This window comes from Centroberyx gerrardi, chromosome 10 (genome assembly GCF_048128805.1).
Source record: "Centroberyx gerrardi isolate f3 chromosome 10, fCenGer3.hap1.cur.20231027, whole genome shotgun sequence".
In the NCBI taxonomy this organism is placed as follows: domain Eukaryota; kingdom Metazoa; phylum Chordata; class Actinopteri; order Beryciformes; family Berycidae; genus Centroberyx; species Centroberyx gerrardi.
This window is the reverse complement of record NC_136006.1, coordinates 23,125,573-23,139,927: the sequence shown is the minus strand read 5'-3', so window position 1 is coordinate 23,139,927 and position 14,355 is coordinate 23,125,573. Positions and strand designations below refer to the sequence as shown.

The 14,355-nt window shown below is 47.6% G+C and overlaps 1 protein-coding gene across 5 annotated transcripts in view; it reads right to left on the bottom strand.

Moving 5' to 3' along the window:
* Positions 1 to 14,355, bottom strand: part of sema5ba (sema domain, seven thrombospondin repeats (type 1 and type 1-like), transmembrane domain (TM) and short cytoplasmic domain, (semaphorin) 5Ba) — a 116,915-nt gene that overhangs the window by 17,590 nt on the left and 84,970 nt on the right. For all 5 annotated transcript variants that reach the window (XM_078286242.1, XM_071919584.2, XM_078286243.1 and 2 more), the window contains 3 exons: positions 8,858 to 8,993; positions 7,812 to 8,019; positions 7,020 to 7,227 (listed from right to left, as the gene is read on the bottom strand). In XM_078286242.1, the coding sequence (XP_078142368.1) occupies positions 7,020 to 7,227; positions 7,812 to 8,019; positions 8,858 to 8,993 (552 nt within the window). The remainder of the gene's footprint in view (positions 1 to 7,019; positions 7,228 to 7,811; positions 8,020 to 8,857; positions 8,994 to 14,355) is intronic.

Genomic DNA, 14,355 nt, shown 5'->3' with positions numbered 1-14,355 from the left:
AACTCCTCTCCTCTCCCTCATCGTGGCCTCCCTCCGTTCCCTTCCTCCTCTCTTTCCATTTAGCTGAAAAGAGAGAGAGAGAGCTGGGTTTTTTTTTGTCTTTCTTTTTCCTGGCACAGACCTGCATGGTTTATTTGAGGAGGCCTGTAGTGTTTTAGCCTGGAGGTTGAGGAATCTCCTCGTGTTGATACAGCACTCTGTGCCAGGTCTGGGTCTCAGTGGTGAACCCGAGGTCTGCTCACATCTAATACAGACATTACTGCTTAGCCAGCACATCAGAGGTGACCCCCAGACAGAGGGAGAGAGAGGAGGGGAGGGGGGGGCGGAGGGAGAGGCCATGTTCTCTGGTGATCACTAGCACTGCTGGGAGAGGGGAGCGCTTCCTAAAAACGCCGTGGAGCGTGACACACTCACAGCTAACCTTCTTGTGTGTCATTTTAATTAAGCGGCAGTGCTATTACAGCGATGCCGGACACAATCCCCAATCCAGATGAAACAATAATCATAATGAGGCTGGTCACAAATTCACAGTCCAGTGAACCTAATAGCCCATTTGAAAGGGTGGAGGGAGGGGCGCGTTGCTATTTTGGCCCAAGGTCAGCCATATTGGATCTGCGATAACAGGACGCTTGCTGCGATGTGTGACTCTGCTGAATTCTCATTCGCTCTTGGCTCAGAGACGCACGCACAAACAAACGCGCACACACAGTATTGTTTACCAACACACTCACCATTGACACACACAGAACATTACAGAAATCAGCTAAGCGGAACAATTAATAAGAGCATATTTCAAGGAGGGAATAAATAAAGCTGTATGAAAGGGAGAGGTAGAGGCGATTTGAGGCCTAATTAGCACTGGGTAAAGTGTGCCAAGAGGCAGGCGGGGGGGCCTCTGACCTGAGGGAAAGATCCGTTTAGTCCTGGCTTTACCCTGTTTGCATTAATTATAGTTGGAGAAAAATGCTGGCCGATGAAAAGAGAAAGACCGGTGCTGGACCTAACCATCCATGCTCTAAGCTCTTAAGACCAGAAAAATGTACCGGCTTGAAGCAAATGCTGACAGATTGATTGCAGTGTGGGGCTTTACACAGTACAAACAATACACAGGGGATATATGAGAAATTTGAGATATACACATATACACTTACATACGCACATATGTATGCACATGCACACACACACACCAAAAACACGCCTAAAACACAGTTCTGTCTGCTTCCATCCATCTCAGCAAATCCACACCTTCGAATCCAGTCTCGCTGTAGCAGAAGGTATTTTTTCCAATCACCCCATGAGCAGAGGCCATTTAATAAGTGAGGATTTACTAGTGTGGAGGGAAAAGAGGGCGTGCCGAGGCGTTTAGCTACCACGCTGACCTTTCTGCAGCGGCATAAAACACCAGCCAAATCCCTGCGCCTTCCGGTTCTGACGGCTCACCGTTTTTTAAAGCAGGTCCGCTGTAAAAGTCAATTAGAGAGGCAGCGGAGGTGGAGAGAGGGCTGTGTTGCAGAGAGCCGTGTGATGGAAATAGGAAAGCTACATTCTCCAATAGACGGTGCGGAGGGATGTCGGCCGAGTCTGCGGATACGGAGGAACGCGCGGCATCTAAACTGTATGAGAGCGTGAACATCGGTGTGTGTGTCTGATAAAACCCTCTGAATGTGTACAATGTAAGGGTGTGTCTTGGTGTGTGTGATGGCACGTGTGGCAGAGAGAGAGAGAGAGAGAGAGAGAGAGGATAGTTTTGACAACTCGGCCGGGCAGTGGCTGATATTTAATTCAGCAGCCTGCGTGCCCGGTGCCACACTATATCAAAACAGAGAAGCCACAGAACATGGCCTGTTAAATTTTAAACAGAGCGAGCGGCAAAACCCACCAGCCCATAAAACAATATGTCTGGACGAGCGGCAGCGGAAGATAAATCTGCCGGATCCTCTCTGCGGGGGAGTAATTGGCATTTTAAATGCATTGTGAATGCTGTAAAAACCACTGTCTGCGTTTATTACAGGCCCTTTAACAACGAGACATAAAAACAATAGTTCACCTCGCCTTTAACGGCACACCATCAGTGTATAATTGCAAATATGATCACCCGGAGTGATGAATTATGGATTGAAATCGTCAGTCGTCATTAGCTATATGGCTGACACCCGGAGAATACGTTAGCGGTGGCTGTCTGGAAGGCTTGACACAGTTAAACAGATGTCTGCATATGCCAGCCTCGCTCCGTCTCCCCACACGCTTTGTCACTTGTGGAGGCGTCCTCAGGAGACCACCGGTGACAGGCTCCCGCTTCTCATCCTCTCTCCAGGGGAGAGAGCCTTTCCCTGGGGCTTTTCTCCCGCTGCGCCGGGCTGTGCTGGCCGTTTAGGAAGGCTGCTCATGATGAATCCGAGACATGGATAACTCCTGCTAGCACTCCACGCTAATACATCCAATTAGGCCCAGTTGGAGCCGGGCTGATGACTGATGGTGCCCGGTCCAAAAAAACCTGAGACGGCAGTCTGCCAAAATATGCTTCCTGCACTGCATGTATGATTCCAGCCACCAGTGTCTTATTGCAGGAGTACGGAGCCGCATCTTCACAAGGTAACAAAGGAGCGGGAGAGTTAGGGAAGGCAGAGACGGGCTATAAGACAGAGAGGAAGAGAAGGAACCAGAAAACGAGAGGGCAAGATGATAGATAGCAGATAGACGATGAGAGAGAGGGGCAGGGAGACATAGAACAGGAAAGAGAGATAGTGTAGAGATGAAGGGGAACAAATGGGGAGACAGATAGTGGAAGACAAGAAGACAAAAAGGAAGAGAGGCAGAGCGGAGTTGGGAACCGCACAGTAAGCCGTCATCTCAGGACTCATAGCCACTTGCTCTTTTTTTTTTTTTTTTTTTTTTTTTCATACAACCTTCCTGAAAAGGGAGCAGAGCAGTTTGACTTTGTCAGCGTCTGGGGATTTGAAAGGTGGTGAGTTGGGTTAAGACGTACTGCCTGCCCATATCAAGGCTGGGAGAGAGGGGGGAGTGAGTGAGAGAGCAACGGAGAGAGAGAGAGACAGACAGAGAGAGAGAGAGAGCAAAATGACTACACTGTGCTTTAGCCAGAATAAAGCCCATAATAAAAGTAATAGCATTCTATACCGGTAATAAATACCCCCACTTTGTGAACAACCGCTTCTCCTGCCTCTCTCTCTCTCTCTCTCTCCGTCTCTCTCCCTCTCTCTCTCTCTCTCTCTCTCTCAGTCCTTGGCTGGTGAAGTGTTCCTCTGATTGGTCATACAGGCTTAGCGGCAGTGTGCTCTAGAGGCCCGCTGACAGGCTGGCAGCCACAGCAGACGGTAAATTGGGTTTGCCGGGGAAGGGCCTGTAAGCTCGCCTCACAGAGAGAGACAGGGAAATCCAGACAAGTCATCATACTGTATAGGGGTTCCTATAGGGACTGATGCTATAGCGAAAGTTTTATTGTAACACATCGTATATACTGGTATCCACAAGCACACACACACACACACACACACTGTAGGAGAGATGTTAATGGTCAGTGGTTTTCCTAGACAGCCACTTAGTGGTTTCCTGATGTTGCTTTAAACTCCTGCCGCAGGCAGGACTCTGCTGCCTCTGCCTCATGACTGCTGCCAGTTAATTGTTAATCACACACACACACACACACACACAGGCACACACACCACACACCACACACACACACACACACACACACACACACCAGCCATTTCAGCTGAAGCCCTCAGGCCAAAATATAATTATCACTAGCAGGACAATCATACATGGTGTAATAAAACGTAATGTTTGTCTAAGCAGATGTATGAGCTGTGGCTTTGCTACAGGAATTGGGCCACCGCAGAAAACGTGATTTGTTCCATTTAATCATTTTCCTCAACAGTAGCTTCATCCTCATCCTATTTTCTTCATCTTTTCCTCCTGCATCTCCTTCTCGAAACTTCTTTGGTTCAGATTTTTCCACCTCATCCTCACCCTTCACCAGCCACCAGCCACCAAAACACCGACAGTGTTAAAAGAAACCCTGCGACGACTTGAAGTTCCACGTCAAGCCACTCTTCCCTGCCTGACACCTTCCGTTTTGACAAATGAGTAAACCAATCCAGAGAAGTAGTGCACTTACTTTAGAAGTTGGCCCATGGTAGGGGGTAAGTACTGGATCCTATAGGGGCACGCTACTGTTCTGAGTGATTGCACGCTCCCCCTACAGTAGTTCCATCCTCCCCCTGGCAGCGCGGACTCCCTTCCCTCCGTAAAAAAAAAAGCCCTGATGGATGCAACGTCGCAGCTAAGTTAGCACATTGCTGCAGCCAAAATAAATCACTTTACTTACAGTGAGAGAGAGAGGTGGGTGGAGGACGGCAGTGCTGTTAGCCAGAGGTGCCAATTGGTGAGGTCAAATATAATTATCGCAAATAGAGGACAAACACACACAGGCACGCACACACTGACACGCAGGCTGCAGCATTTGTCTGCAAGCTATCACTAAAAGGCTACAAAGCGCTGCCTGTTGAAAAGGTTTAGCAATCTAACAAAAAAAAAAGCACTACAGCCAAATATGATGATGCAAATGGTATTCCACTCTCGCATTTGCAAAGCTAGCCAATACGGATCAATAACAACAGAACACTAAACATTAAAAGCACTTTAACTTAATTGGGTTTTGGGACTGTACCTCTCAAGTACATACAGTACATCCCTACCAGCATATGCATGTTTTGTCTGCTGTGGGCCAAAGAGGAGGATTAAGCAATTCATCTCCATCTCTAAGCAATCACAAACATGCACACGCACACACACACACACACACAGACACTGCATATATTCATATACAGTGCAGTTCTGCATTTCAAGTACACTGTCCATCCACAATTTTATAGCTAGCTGGATTTTCTTCCATGGAACAAAACGGATAAGTTAAGACTTAAAGACTACATAAATCATGCCTCAACTCCTCTCTGTCACTTCTCTCTGCCCGCCACACACACCTCCATTCTTCGCTGTACGTGTGTGTGTGTGAATGTGCGCGAGAAGAAGACAGAGAAAGTTAGCGGTGAAAAGGAGCGCGAGCGGCTGCAGATGAGCCACTGTACCGAGAGCCATCGGAAAGAACGTTCATCTATTATCAGAGCGAGAACGGCTGTGTGAATGGGGAAGGCCACACACAACGCGGCGGAGATGAGGAGAATGGCTCGGTCAGACACCGGCACAATGAGACGAGCGCATTCAGACACACAGCGGCACGCCAGGTGGATCTCCTTTACATGCTATGAGTGGCAGGCACACCAGAGAAAGGGAGAGATAGAGACAGAGAGAGAGAGAAAGAGAAAGAGAGAAACAAAAGTAGTTAAACCAATTCCAATGCTGGCTTCCGCTGCAGCCACATCCTTCAACACAATGGCTGTCCTGCACAATAAACTGCTGGTTAAGTACAATGTGTGTGTGTGTTCGTTCGTTTGTTCATCTGCTTACGTCATCGTCGGGATCTGCCTGTCTTCCCCTGTTCTACCGCTTCATGCATTTAATACATTAACGTCCCTCTAGTGCCTCCTTTACCCTTAATCCTCTGAATCAGCGTCACCTATCTGCCCTTTCCAGCTGCCTCAGTCCCTGGAGTGGAGCTCAGATGTCACGTTGACAGACAGGTTGACATCTGTCGTATTTTGCAGCTCGGCTTGCTTTTTTTTCCCCGGCTGTGTGTCTGACAGACTGTAGAGCGAGCGAGCCAGAGAGGCGGGCAGATATCGCCGACTGGATTAAGGACGGTCCTTCCCCCCGCCTCGTGCCCTTGGAGCCCACTCTTCTTATCGTTCCACCCCGCCGTGTCTTAAATAGGACAGGCAGGCCTCCGCCGCTCGCCTGCGCTTTCCCTTTCTCTCTGCGTCTCCGTTCCTCTCGCCCTTTCTGCCTCGTCCCGTCCCTCGCTGTTTTCTCTGTCTCTCTCTCGCGCGCGCGCACACAAACACACGTCTCACCCACACCTTTTTATATGCACCGACTTCCCTACCTGAGCTGTGTGTGTATGTGGCTGAGAACAGGAGTTAGGAGAAATAGCAAGCTGACTCATCATGCAGTGTGCATATGAGAACTCTCCCAAGCACCAACCCACACACAAATCACACAGAGTAGATTGCCCTTAGTACACACACGCGCACGCGCACACACACACACACATGCGGCTCGCAGGGTGAACAAAGCATCAAGCCATTTGTATGCTAAAATGAGGTTGACTTTGAAGGACTGTGGTGCCCAGCAGAGGCGGCTGATTGAGAGCACTGATGAGATGCAGAAGGTTGGACAAACAGCCAGTGAGCTTTTCTAGCCTCGCTCCCCCTCCAGACGGGGATTTTCACATGAATAACACTGAAACTGGAGATGGCAGAGCAAAAGGGCTCTCTCTACCTTCTCTCTCTCTCTCTCTCCCTTTGTAGCGCTTTCTCTCTCTCTCTCTCTCTCTCTCTCTCTCTCTCTCTCTCTCTCTCTCTCTCTCACACACACACACACACACACACAAACGCGCCTGCAGAGAAACTTCTCTAGCACTGTACAAGATAGCCTCACACACATTTCTTGTTTATCCTCTGATTCAGTCACAAACAACAGCCAGAACAGTGCTTGTTCTGTATTATGCAGAGCTTCATTACAGAAAAAACAGACACAACAAATTAATTTCCTTCTAGCTAGCAGATACCGCCCTGGTCATTTGTCTGGTTCCATAAGGACTTTAATGATTATAGGCGAGGTCTTCCAGACATATTAATCCTAGTCGAGGACAGATAATTACTTTCAATGGAGGACCGACCAGGTTCAAATGAATCTTCTGCCAAAAGGCATAAAATGAACAATAAAATGTAGATGGTGTATACTGCATGGTTGACTCCAGAAAGTGAAGGCTGCTGTCCCGATGCGTGGCTCATCACTTTATTCGTGTAGTTGGAGAACGTCATGAAGTCACGCATCAATCAGAGGAGATTTTCCAGCAGAGGGATGTGCAGTATACTCACATCTCAGTTTTGTAGGTGGAGCATCTTTCCAGGGGGATCTTCAGCACTCGGTTGTTGAGCCCCACGAACAGCGACCTGTCGCTGTGCAGGATCTGCAGGCTCAGGATTGGTTCGCGTACACCAGGTGGGAGGAGCTCCATCTCCTCCAGGTAGCAGCCCTGCAGGCTCTTATTGGTTGTAGCCAGCGCCTTCAGGATGGTGCCATATTCTGGACAAGAGAGCAAAAAAAAAAAAGGATGAGGGAAAACATATCAGAGAGATTTGAGGTTTGTAAAGAGGTATGAAAAAGTGATTCATCACATCGTCACACAGACAGAAATAACTAAGTGTGATGCTCTGTAAACTGAGCTGCAGGTCTGCTCATTTTAAGCCAGTGAGCGTCTGTTGTTCTGCTTGGTCTGTCTTTTTGAGTTGTATAAAGGGGAAATGAAACAAAAGGAGCATCCAGGATAAACAGCTTCTCACCCATACATTTCTACTTAATATGTTCGTGTGGAAATTGTTGGTTGACAGTGTTTACATAACCCCTATTTGCTTTGTTCTTATTTATATTCTATTTTGCTTTGTTGCAACCTTTTACTACTTAGTGCTGTAAGAGCCCAATTTCCACACAGGGATCATTGAAGTTTCATCTTGCAGTACTGTAGGTTGGTCACTGAAGTATTGCTACAACAAGATAGTTTACAAAGTGTGGCACACCTTCAAAGGATCTCAGCAAATTCAGGACACAGAAAAACACACTAGGTTCATGTCTTCAAGTCTCCAATTTTTCTTCTCCCCTTTTCTACTGACCCGTGCCGATGTACATGACATGGTAGAGGGTGTCCATGCCCTGAACGATGTCCACCACCAGGTTGGAGAAGCGCACGTCGTCCTGCATGACCAGCGGGTCAACAGACACCGGCTGCACCACGTCGTTCATCAGGTAGAGGCGCTGGGCGTCCTGCAGGCTGCGCTCCGTCAAACCCTCATTGGGACCCTCGTCGTCTATAGTGCCACACTGGAGGGAACAGAGGAGGGAGGGGAGAGGAGAGAAATGGTGAAAGTGTCAGTGGAAAATGTGAAAAGCAGGGAAGGAAGCAAGGAAGGAAGCAAGCAAGCAAGAAGAAAGAAAGAAAGAAAGAAAGAAAGAAAGAGCTTGCCTGTGTGTGTGTGTGTATGTGTGTTACCTGGGTGTGTATTTGGCAGGAACCAAACAATGAAAAGTACTTCACACACTTGGTCATTGTTGCACTGATTAAATCAATACACCGTCTCTGGCTAGGTCGTTTCAATTTTCATTCTATTCTCAATAATTGCAACTTTTTCAGGCCAACAAATCTATGAAGTGATTGCGAAGCGACCGCAGCCGTCAAGCTGCAACAATACGCTAGTTAAATGACACACTGTGGAAGAATAAATATGAAATGACAGCTCTTTGTGAAGCTCTGGTTGGGTTGCTGAGCTGAACTTTGGATTGTGGCCTCTTTTCTTTCAGCGAGACTTCGAAATGAGAGATTGATTTGATGGTAACTTTGAGTCGTGCGTGGGGGTAGGAGTTATAAACAGTTTTGGGGGATGGCAAGGCAATTTTCTACCTTTAAGCAACGTGAAAAAACTACACTTCTAAAGTCATTAGCTTATTATAATGTTTATATTATACTTTTTGCTTGTGAAATAATGAATCGTTGCTGCCTCTCGGCTTTCTTCAATCAATAATATGGCAAAAAGTAATTGTTTTTGTTACAGTTCACCATTCTGCGGGTGCGAGTCTAGGGGCTGAATGCTGTTAGACTAAACTGGATGGGGTTCAGTGGGTTTAAACTAATCCGGATGAGGCTGGCTGGGGTGAAACTGACCTGGAAGTTGTGGACGGGGTTGGGCGTGGGAAGCCAGGTGGAGCGAGGGTTCTCCTGGGAGCGGAAGGGCCCGTTGAAGGCCTGGGTGATGGCGCTCAGGTTGAAGGCACACACCGCGGACGCTGCTATACTGTTGCTTTAGAGAGAGATCGGCAGGCCAGGAGAGAGAGAGACAGATAGGCAAGGGAGGGAGAGGGGGTAAAGAGGATGGTATTATTTCAACAATATTCATAACAGTTAAATGTGAAGCCGTATCAGAAATCAGCCGTGTCTGGCTGTGTAATAAAAACTAATCTGTTGTGTTCCATCCTCTTTATGGGAATCCAATCATTTATACCTGCACTAAACAGCCGCTACATTGCAGGCTTGCTTTGGCTGGAGGCTAGGCTGTACTATCAGCACTGCACAGTGAATGGACGGTATTAAGCTGAGGATATGGGAGGCAGAATTGCACAGATTATGTGTGCAAACACCCAAACACACACACACACAGCTACCTCACAGGTGTCACATACAAGAGTAAACCCCAGCTAAACTGGCAGTGTGGGTAAAGTTATTATCGTGAGGCTATTCTGTGCTGCTCGGGCCTGTAATGTGCTGTAAGGTAATGAGTTTCTTAACTGCCTGCTAGGCCCCGGCTGCTTTTTGCCCTCCCGTACACCCGGCTCTGCACTCATCAGACTTTTACTGCACAATCAACTGTCTGCTGCCTCGGCATGGCTTCAGAACGCTGATAAACCATCAGCTAGAAGAGACTGACTGATAACACAATGGGCAGAGAGAGAGAGAGAGAGAGACAGAGAGACACGGAGAGAGAAAGAAACAGCGAGAGGCAAAGAGAGAGAGAGACAGAGAAAGATAGAGAGAGAAAGACAGGCTATTGTGAGACACTTCAGGATCCTGGGGATGAAACCTGGAGAGTAAATCAGTGAAGGCTGGTGATTTAAAAGGTTGAGGTGGACAAGGCTCGGTAGAACGCTTGGTAAATAGAAGGATAAAGGGTTATGGCCTAAATGTGCGTCTATTAAGCCTACTGTACTCCAAACTAACCTACTTTTTTAAGGAAAAAACTGTGAAGGAACATCCCTATTCTCTATGGACCATCCTCTTACCTTCAGGATGTTTCTAATGCCTGCTCTAGATGTCTGTGATGAGCGCTTTTGTTGGTTTTTCCTTTGAACACTACCTTCCTGGAGGTCCCATTCAGTAATGCAAGAAAACTAATGCGCTCTGTCAGTACTGCAGGGTGGCAGAGCACTGCGCAGCTCCAAAGTGAGCTCCGGCTAAACAACGGGGGAAGCGGAACAGGTGGCTCATTGACTGACTAGCAGGCTGAGGAAGAGAGAAGAGCCTCCAGACTTGAGCAAAAGGTTTTTTTTGTTTTTTTGTTTTCAATGGTGGCAGCGAGAGCGACAGGGAGAGAGAGACAGAGAGCGTGTGAGGCAGAGTGAGCGCTGTGGCGAGCCGGCGGTAACCGAACCCCAAATGGAAGGAAACCACAGGCAAATGAGCTGAAATAACCGAGCAGCAGCCACAACCACATTTTCACACACACACACACGCGCGCACACACAACACACACAAACACATAGTTTGACATAATAGGGAGCTAAACTGGTGGTTACTGTTTGTGGTTATAGCTACAGCTACCATTGAAGCCAAACCCGGCCTCTGAAAGCCTGACACCGTCCAGATTATATGAGATCTACTTAGAGAGTTTACGCCAGCGAGTTGCCGCACATAATGCCAAGAGAACAGAGCGAAGGGGACGATTCAAAATAATTAATTCTATCGCACTAATAGATGCAACCCGTATGTTTGGAGCCTGTTTAAAAGCCAGGGAAAGTGATTGAAAAGCTGTTTGACATCTGGTATGCTGTTTGCTGCGGCTGCTCTGCCACTCTCTGCGGCCCAGCACCATGATGATCACTTTCATTATAAGTGAAAGGTTAGCCAGCTACTTCAAGTGATTCATCTCATCCCAACAGCCTATTCCTGTCATCCCCCTCTTGCCCTGGAATGCTTCTCAATTTCATGTTTCATTTTAGAGACTCCGTTCCCGTCCGCCTTTATCTCCGTCTCTTAATCTCTCCCTCCCTCTCTCTTTTGCTGTAATATGAGCTAATTTCTTCACACCTTTTTATCAGGCCTTCATATCCCATAAGGCTTTCTCAGCGAGACACGTCTTTAGCGCTGCATGCGCTCAGCGGGTCCCTCCGGTCAGGCGACGGGGTCTTATAATCTTATCCAGCGTGTCACTGTGTGTCTTTTATGTTAAGGATGAGTGATGGGAAGAGCGAGAGAGAGGGAATGAGGGTCGATAGAGAGAGAGAAGAGACAGCGGGACCTTGGGAGGAGGCTCGCTCTCCCTCTTTTCTCCCTCTCTCTAATGGATACTCTCTCTTTTTCTATTGCTTTCTCTTGCACCAGAGGCTATGTGCAGAGATCAGGGAATAGGGAGATGGGCTGCTAATCCTCAGTCACACTGCTCTTCATGTTCTCCACACAGCCTGCCAATCAGCCTGCCAATCAGTCAGTCAATCAGTCAGCCAGCTGGGTTACAGTGCTGCAGATGACAGGGCAGTGGGTCGGATGCCCGGCTCAGCTCAGGCCCAGGGAGTGGTATTGAGGCAGTGAACTCCTCACCCCTCCTGGGTGAGAGCCTGGCTGCATCGCTCTGCAAGGCACAATCAGTACAGATCAGTGCACCAGTGAGTGTATCTGGGAAATGCAAGTGGATGTTATGCCTCTCACTAGATGTCCTATCTTGTAGGCTGGATGCTGATGCAGCTACTGGTGCATGTTTTCAAGCAGACAGGCACACATACACAAATTTATGCGCTCACAAAAGTACACATTTGCACTTGCACACACACATACATGGACACACGCACACACGCACACGCACACACTCAGACAGACAAATGCACACACTCATATTCACTCAGATCAGCACAGAGTGGGTGCAGTGGAGGCCACCTGAAACCCCACGTTTTTAGCTAATGCACCTAACCTCCTTTCATACGAAAAAAGAACAGCTAAAACTACATTAAGGCCAATGTTTCAACCTCAGTGAATACCTGCATCGCAGCAGAAATGGAAAAGGGCCTACTCAGCAGAGCTGCGTGGCTGCAGGGACCAGAAATTGAACCTAAGCTGCCAGGATTATCCATATTTTTATACTGCACAACAATACGCCAGCAAAAGCAACAGCTTTGGCCTGAAACAGTCACATTCGAGCCAGACAGAGTCAGCAATGCCTCCACAAAACAATAAAACAATACTGCCGGTTCAATAGGTTGCACAAAAAGCCAGGTGGTTTTCAGCTATTGTGAAGAAGTGCATAGTTCACTAATGGTTATGGCTATGTAAACCCTTTGAGGGACTGGATTTAATTGGACTCTAACTATTGTCTGAGTCCACCACAGATTCAAAGCTTGATTTTCACCATGTTGATTTTGTGCAAATAGGCTCTAAGTGAGTAAAATCAAAGACAATGACTTGTCCTGGTCAAGTGAAGCCAAACAAACTGCGAGTAGTGTGTTTAATTACGGTTATTTTTGTGCTGTGTACAAACGTTTGGCATTTACTTCACTGTAGAGATTTATGTACCTCCTGCTCTGCTCTCCAGTAAACACACAGGGCCAACGTAATGTCCAACAGTAGAACCCAACAAGCAATTGAAACAAGTTATTTAAATATTCACACTGCAAGGGGAACTGTACTTACGAAAAGTAAGAAATATCTATTGTAAAATTGACTATTATAACTGAATTGTCATGATAACTGTTTAATCACAGCTATAAAGTCATGTGTAACTGCAGTGTTATTGTATAGAAGGTTGTTTTAATCACTTTTTGGGCTCCACTGTTGGAGATTGTGTTTGCCCTCTAGGTGTGTGTTGGACAGCAGTGCTCCCAGTATGTAAATCACTACAGAGAAGTAAGTGACGACATTTTAATCACAATCAATCGTCATGATGGCATGGCAAGAAACAAGGAAAATAAGGCCCAGGTTTAATATAACCAGAATTATCCTCTAATTTAATCAATTTCTGTGAAATTGATAAAAAAAAAACACTGGTACACTAGTAGCGTATTCTGTCACATTGTATTCAGAGCAGGCTCAGTCTGCCACTGGGGGCCCGCAGTTCATTTCAAGGTGGATTTGATGTCAGAGAGTTGATATGATGTGAAGAGCAAGTTGTGTAAAATCTAAAATATTGTAGAAAGTTATGGGGCTCGCTTCACATGGCTGATCCCACTTGGAGTCTATCACATATTTTCCATGAATATAAAGGGTTTCAGAATTCCTAGGTGTTTTGTGTGCGTCTTTGTTTGCTGTGCGTATGCCAAGTTGCACATATGTGTGTGTCCCAGAGAGTTTGTGCGTTCATGCTCGCGTGAACATGTGAACAAGTTTGAGGATACTGGCTGACAATAAGGCTCCTTATGCCGCCCTTCCCCTCCCAGATCTAACACCCTCCAAGAGCTGCTGAAGTGGAAGCGGGTTCAGTTTTGCGGTGAACTCACCCAGAGATAGATGAGGCAAGTTCATCATTAGCGACTGATGGCAGGTTAGCCACCTCAACGGGAGAATCTCTCCCGCTGTCGAGCCGCAGCGCTCTGAGCCCGTGACAGAAGGACCCTGCCAATAAGGGCCTGGACTTAATTAAAAGGCCTGGTCGTGCTCTGAGGTCTTAAGTGTCCCTACTCTGACGGAATGCTAAAGCTTTCCGCTACATGACTGCTGGACAGGATGTGCTAGCCGGGGCACGTCTCAATAAAACTACAGTAGAGTCACATCCCTCCTTCCCTCGTTCCTCTCTTCTCTCCTCAGTCGGCTGAAGACAGCAGGACGGGCGAAAGCGATACGCAGGATGCAAGCCTAGCCCTTAATGGAATATTGTACGACATAAAGGGAAGGGCACAGAGAGAGGAAGGCTCTCAACACTGTTGAGACCTAGCCCAGATCGTGAACAGACAGAGGGGATAAATACTCAGTTCCAACTCTCTCCGTTCTGTTTTATGGCTCCAAACTCCTGGGAGCAGCTGTGAGCCTGTTCAATTTAGGCCAGACAGATGGAGACAGTGTTTGTGGTGATTGCATTACCATATCCAACCCCGATGGGGGGACGGGTTTGGAGGCGGGACCGGGGGTTTGGTTCAGAGAGGGGCAAGAAGGACGCACCCGAGGAATACAGACAAAAGCTTGGAGATCACTGACTTTTTCTCATTACCTCTTCCTCTAGCTCTCTCTCTCTCGCTCCGTCCCTGTCTCTATCTCCTGTTCTTTCTCTCTCTACCCCTGTGGCTCTTCCTTTCCTTTTGTCTCTCTCTCTGCCATTCCCCCCCCCCCCCCCCCCCCCCCCCCCCCCCCCCCTCTCTCTCTCTCTCGCTAAAGATGGCTGCAGGCTGGTGGAAAGCAGCCATGTGGTGGCAACTGCTGGCAGCTTAACAGGTGAGAGAGCAGAAGGTGAGAGGCAGGATTCAACTTCT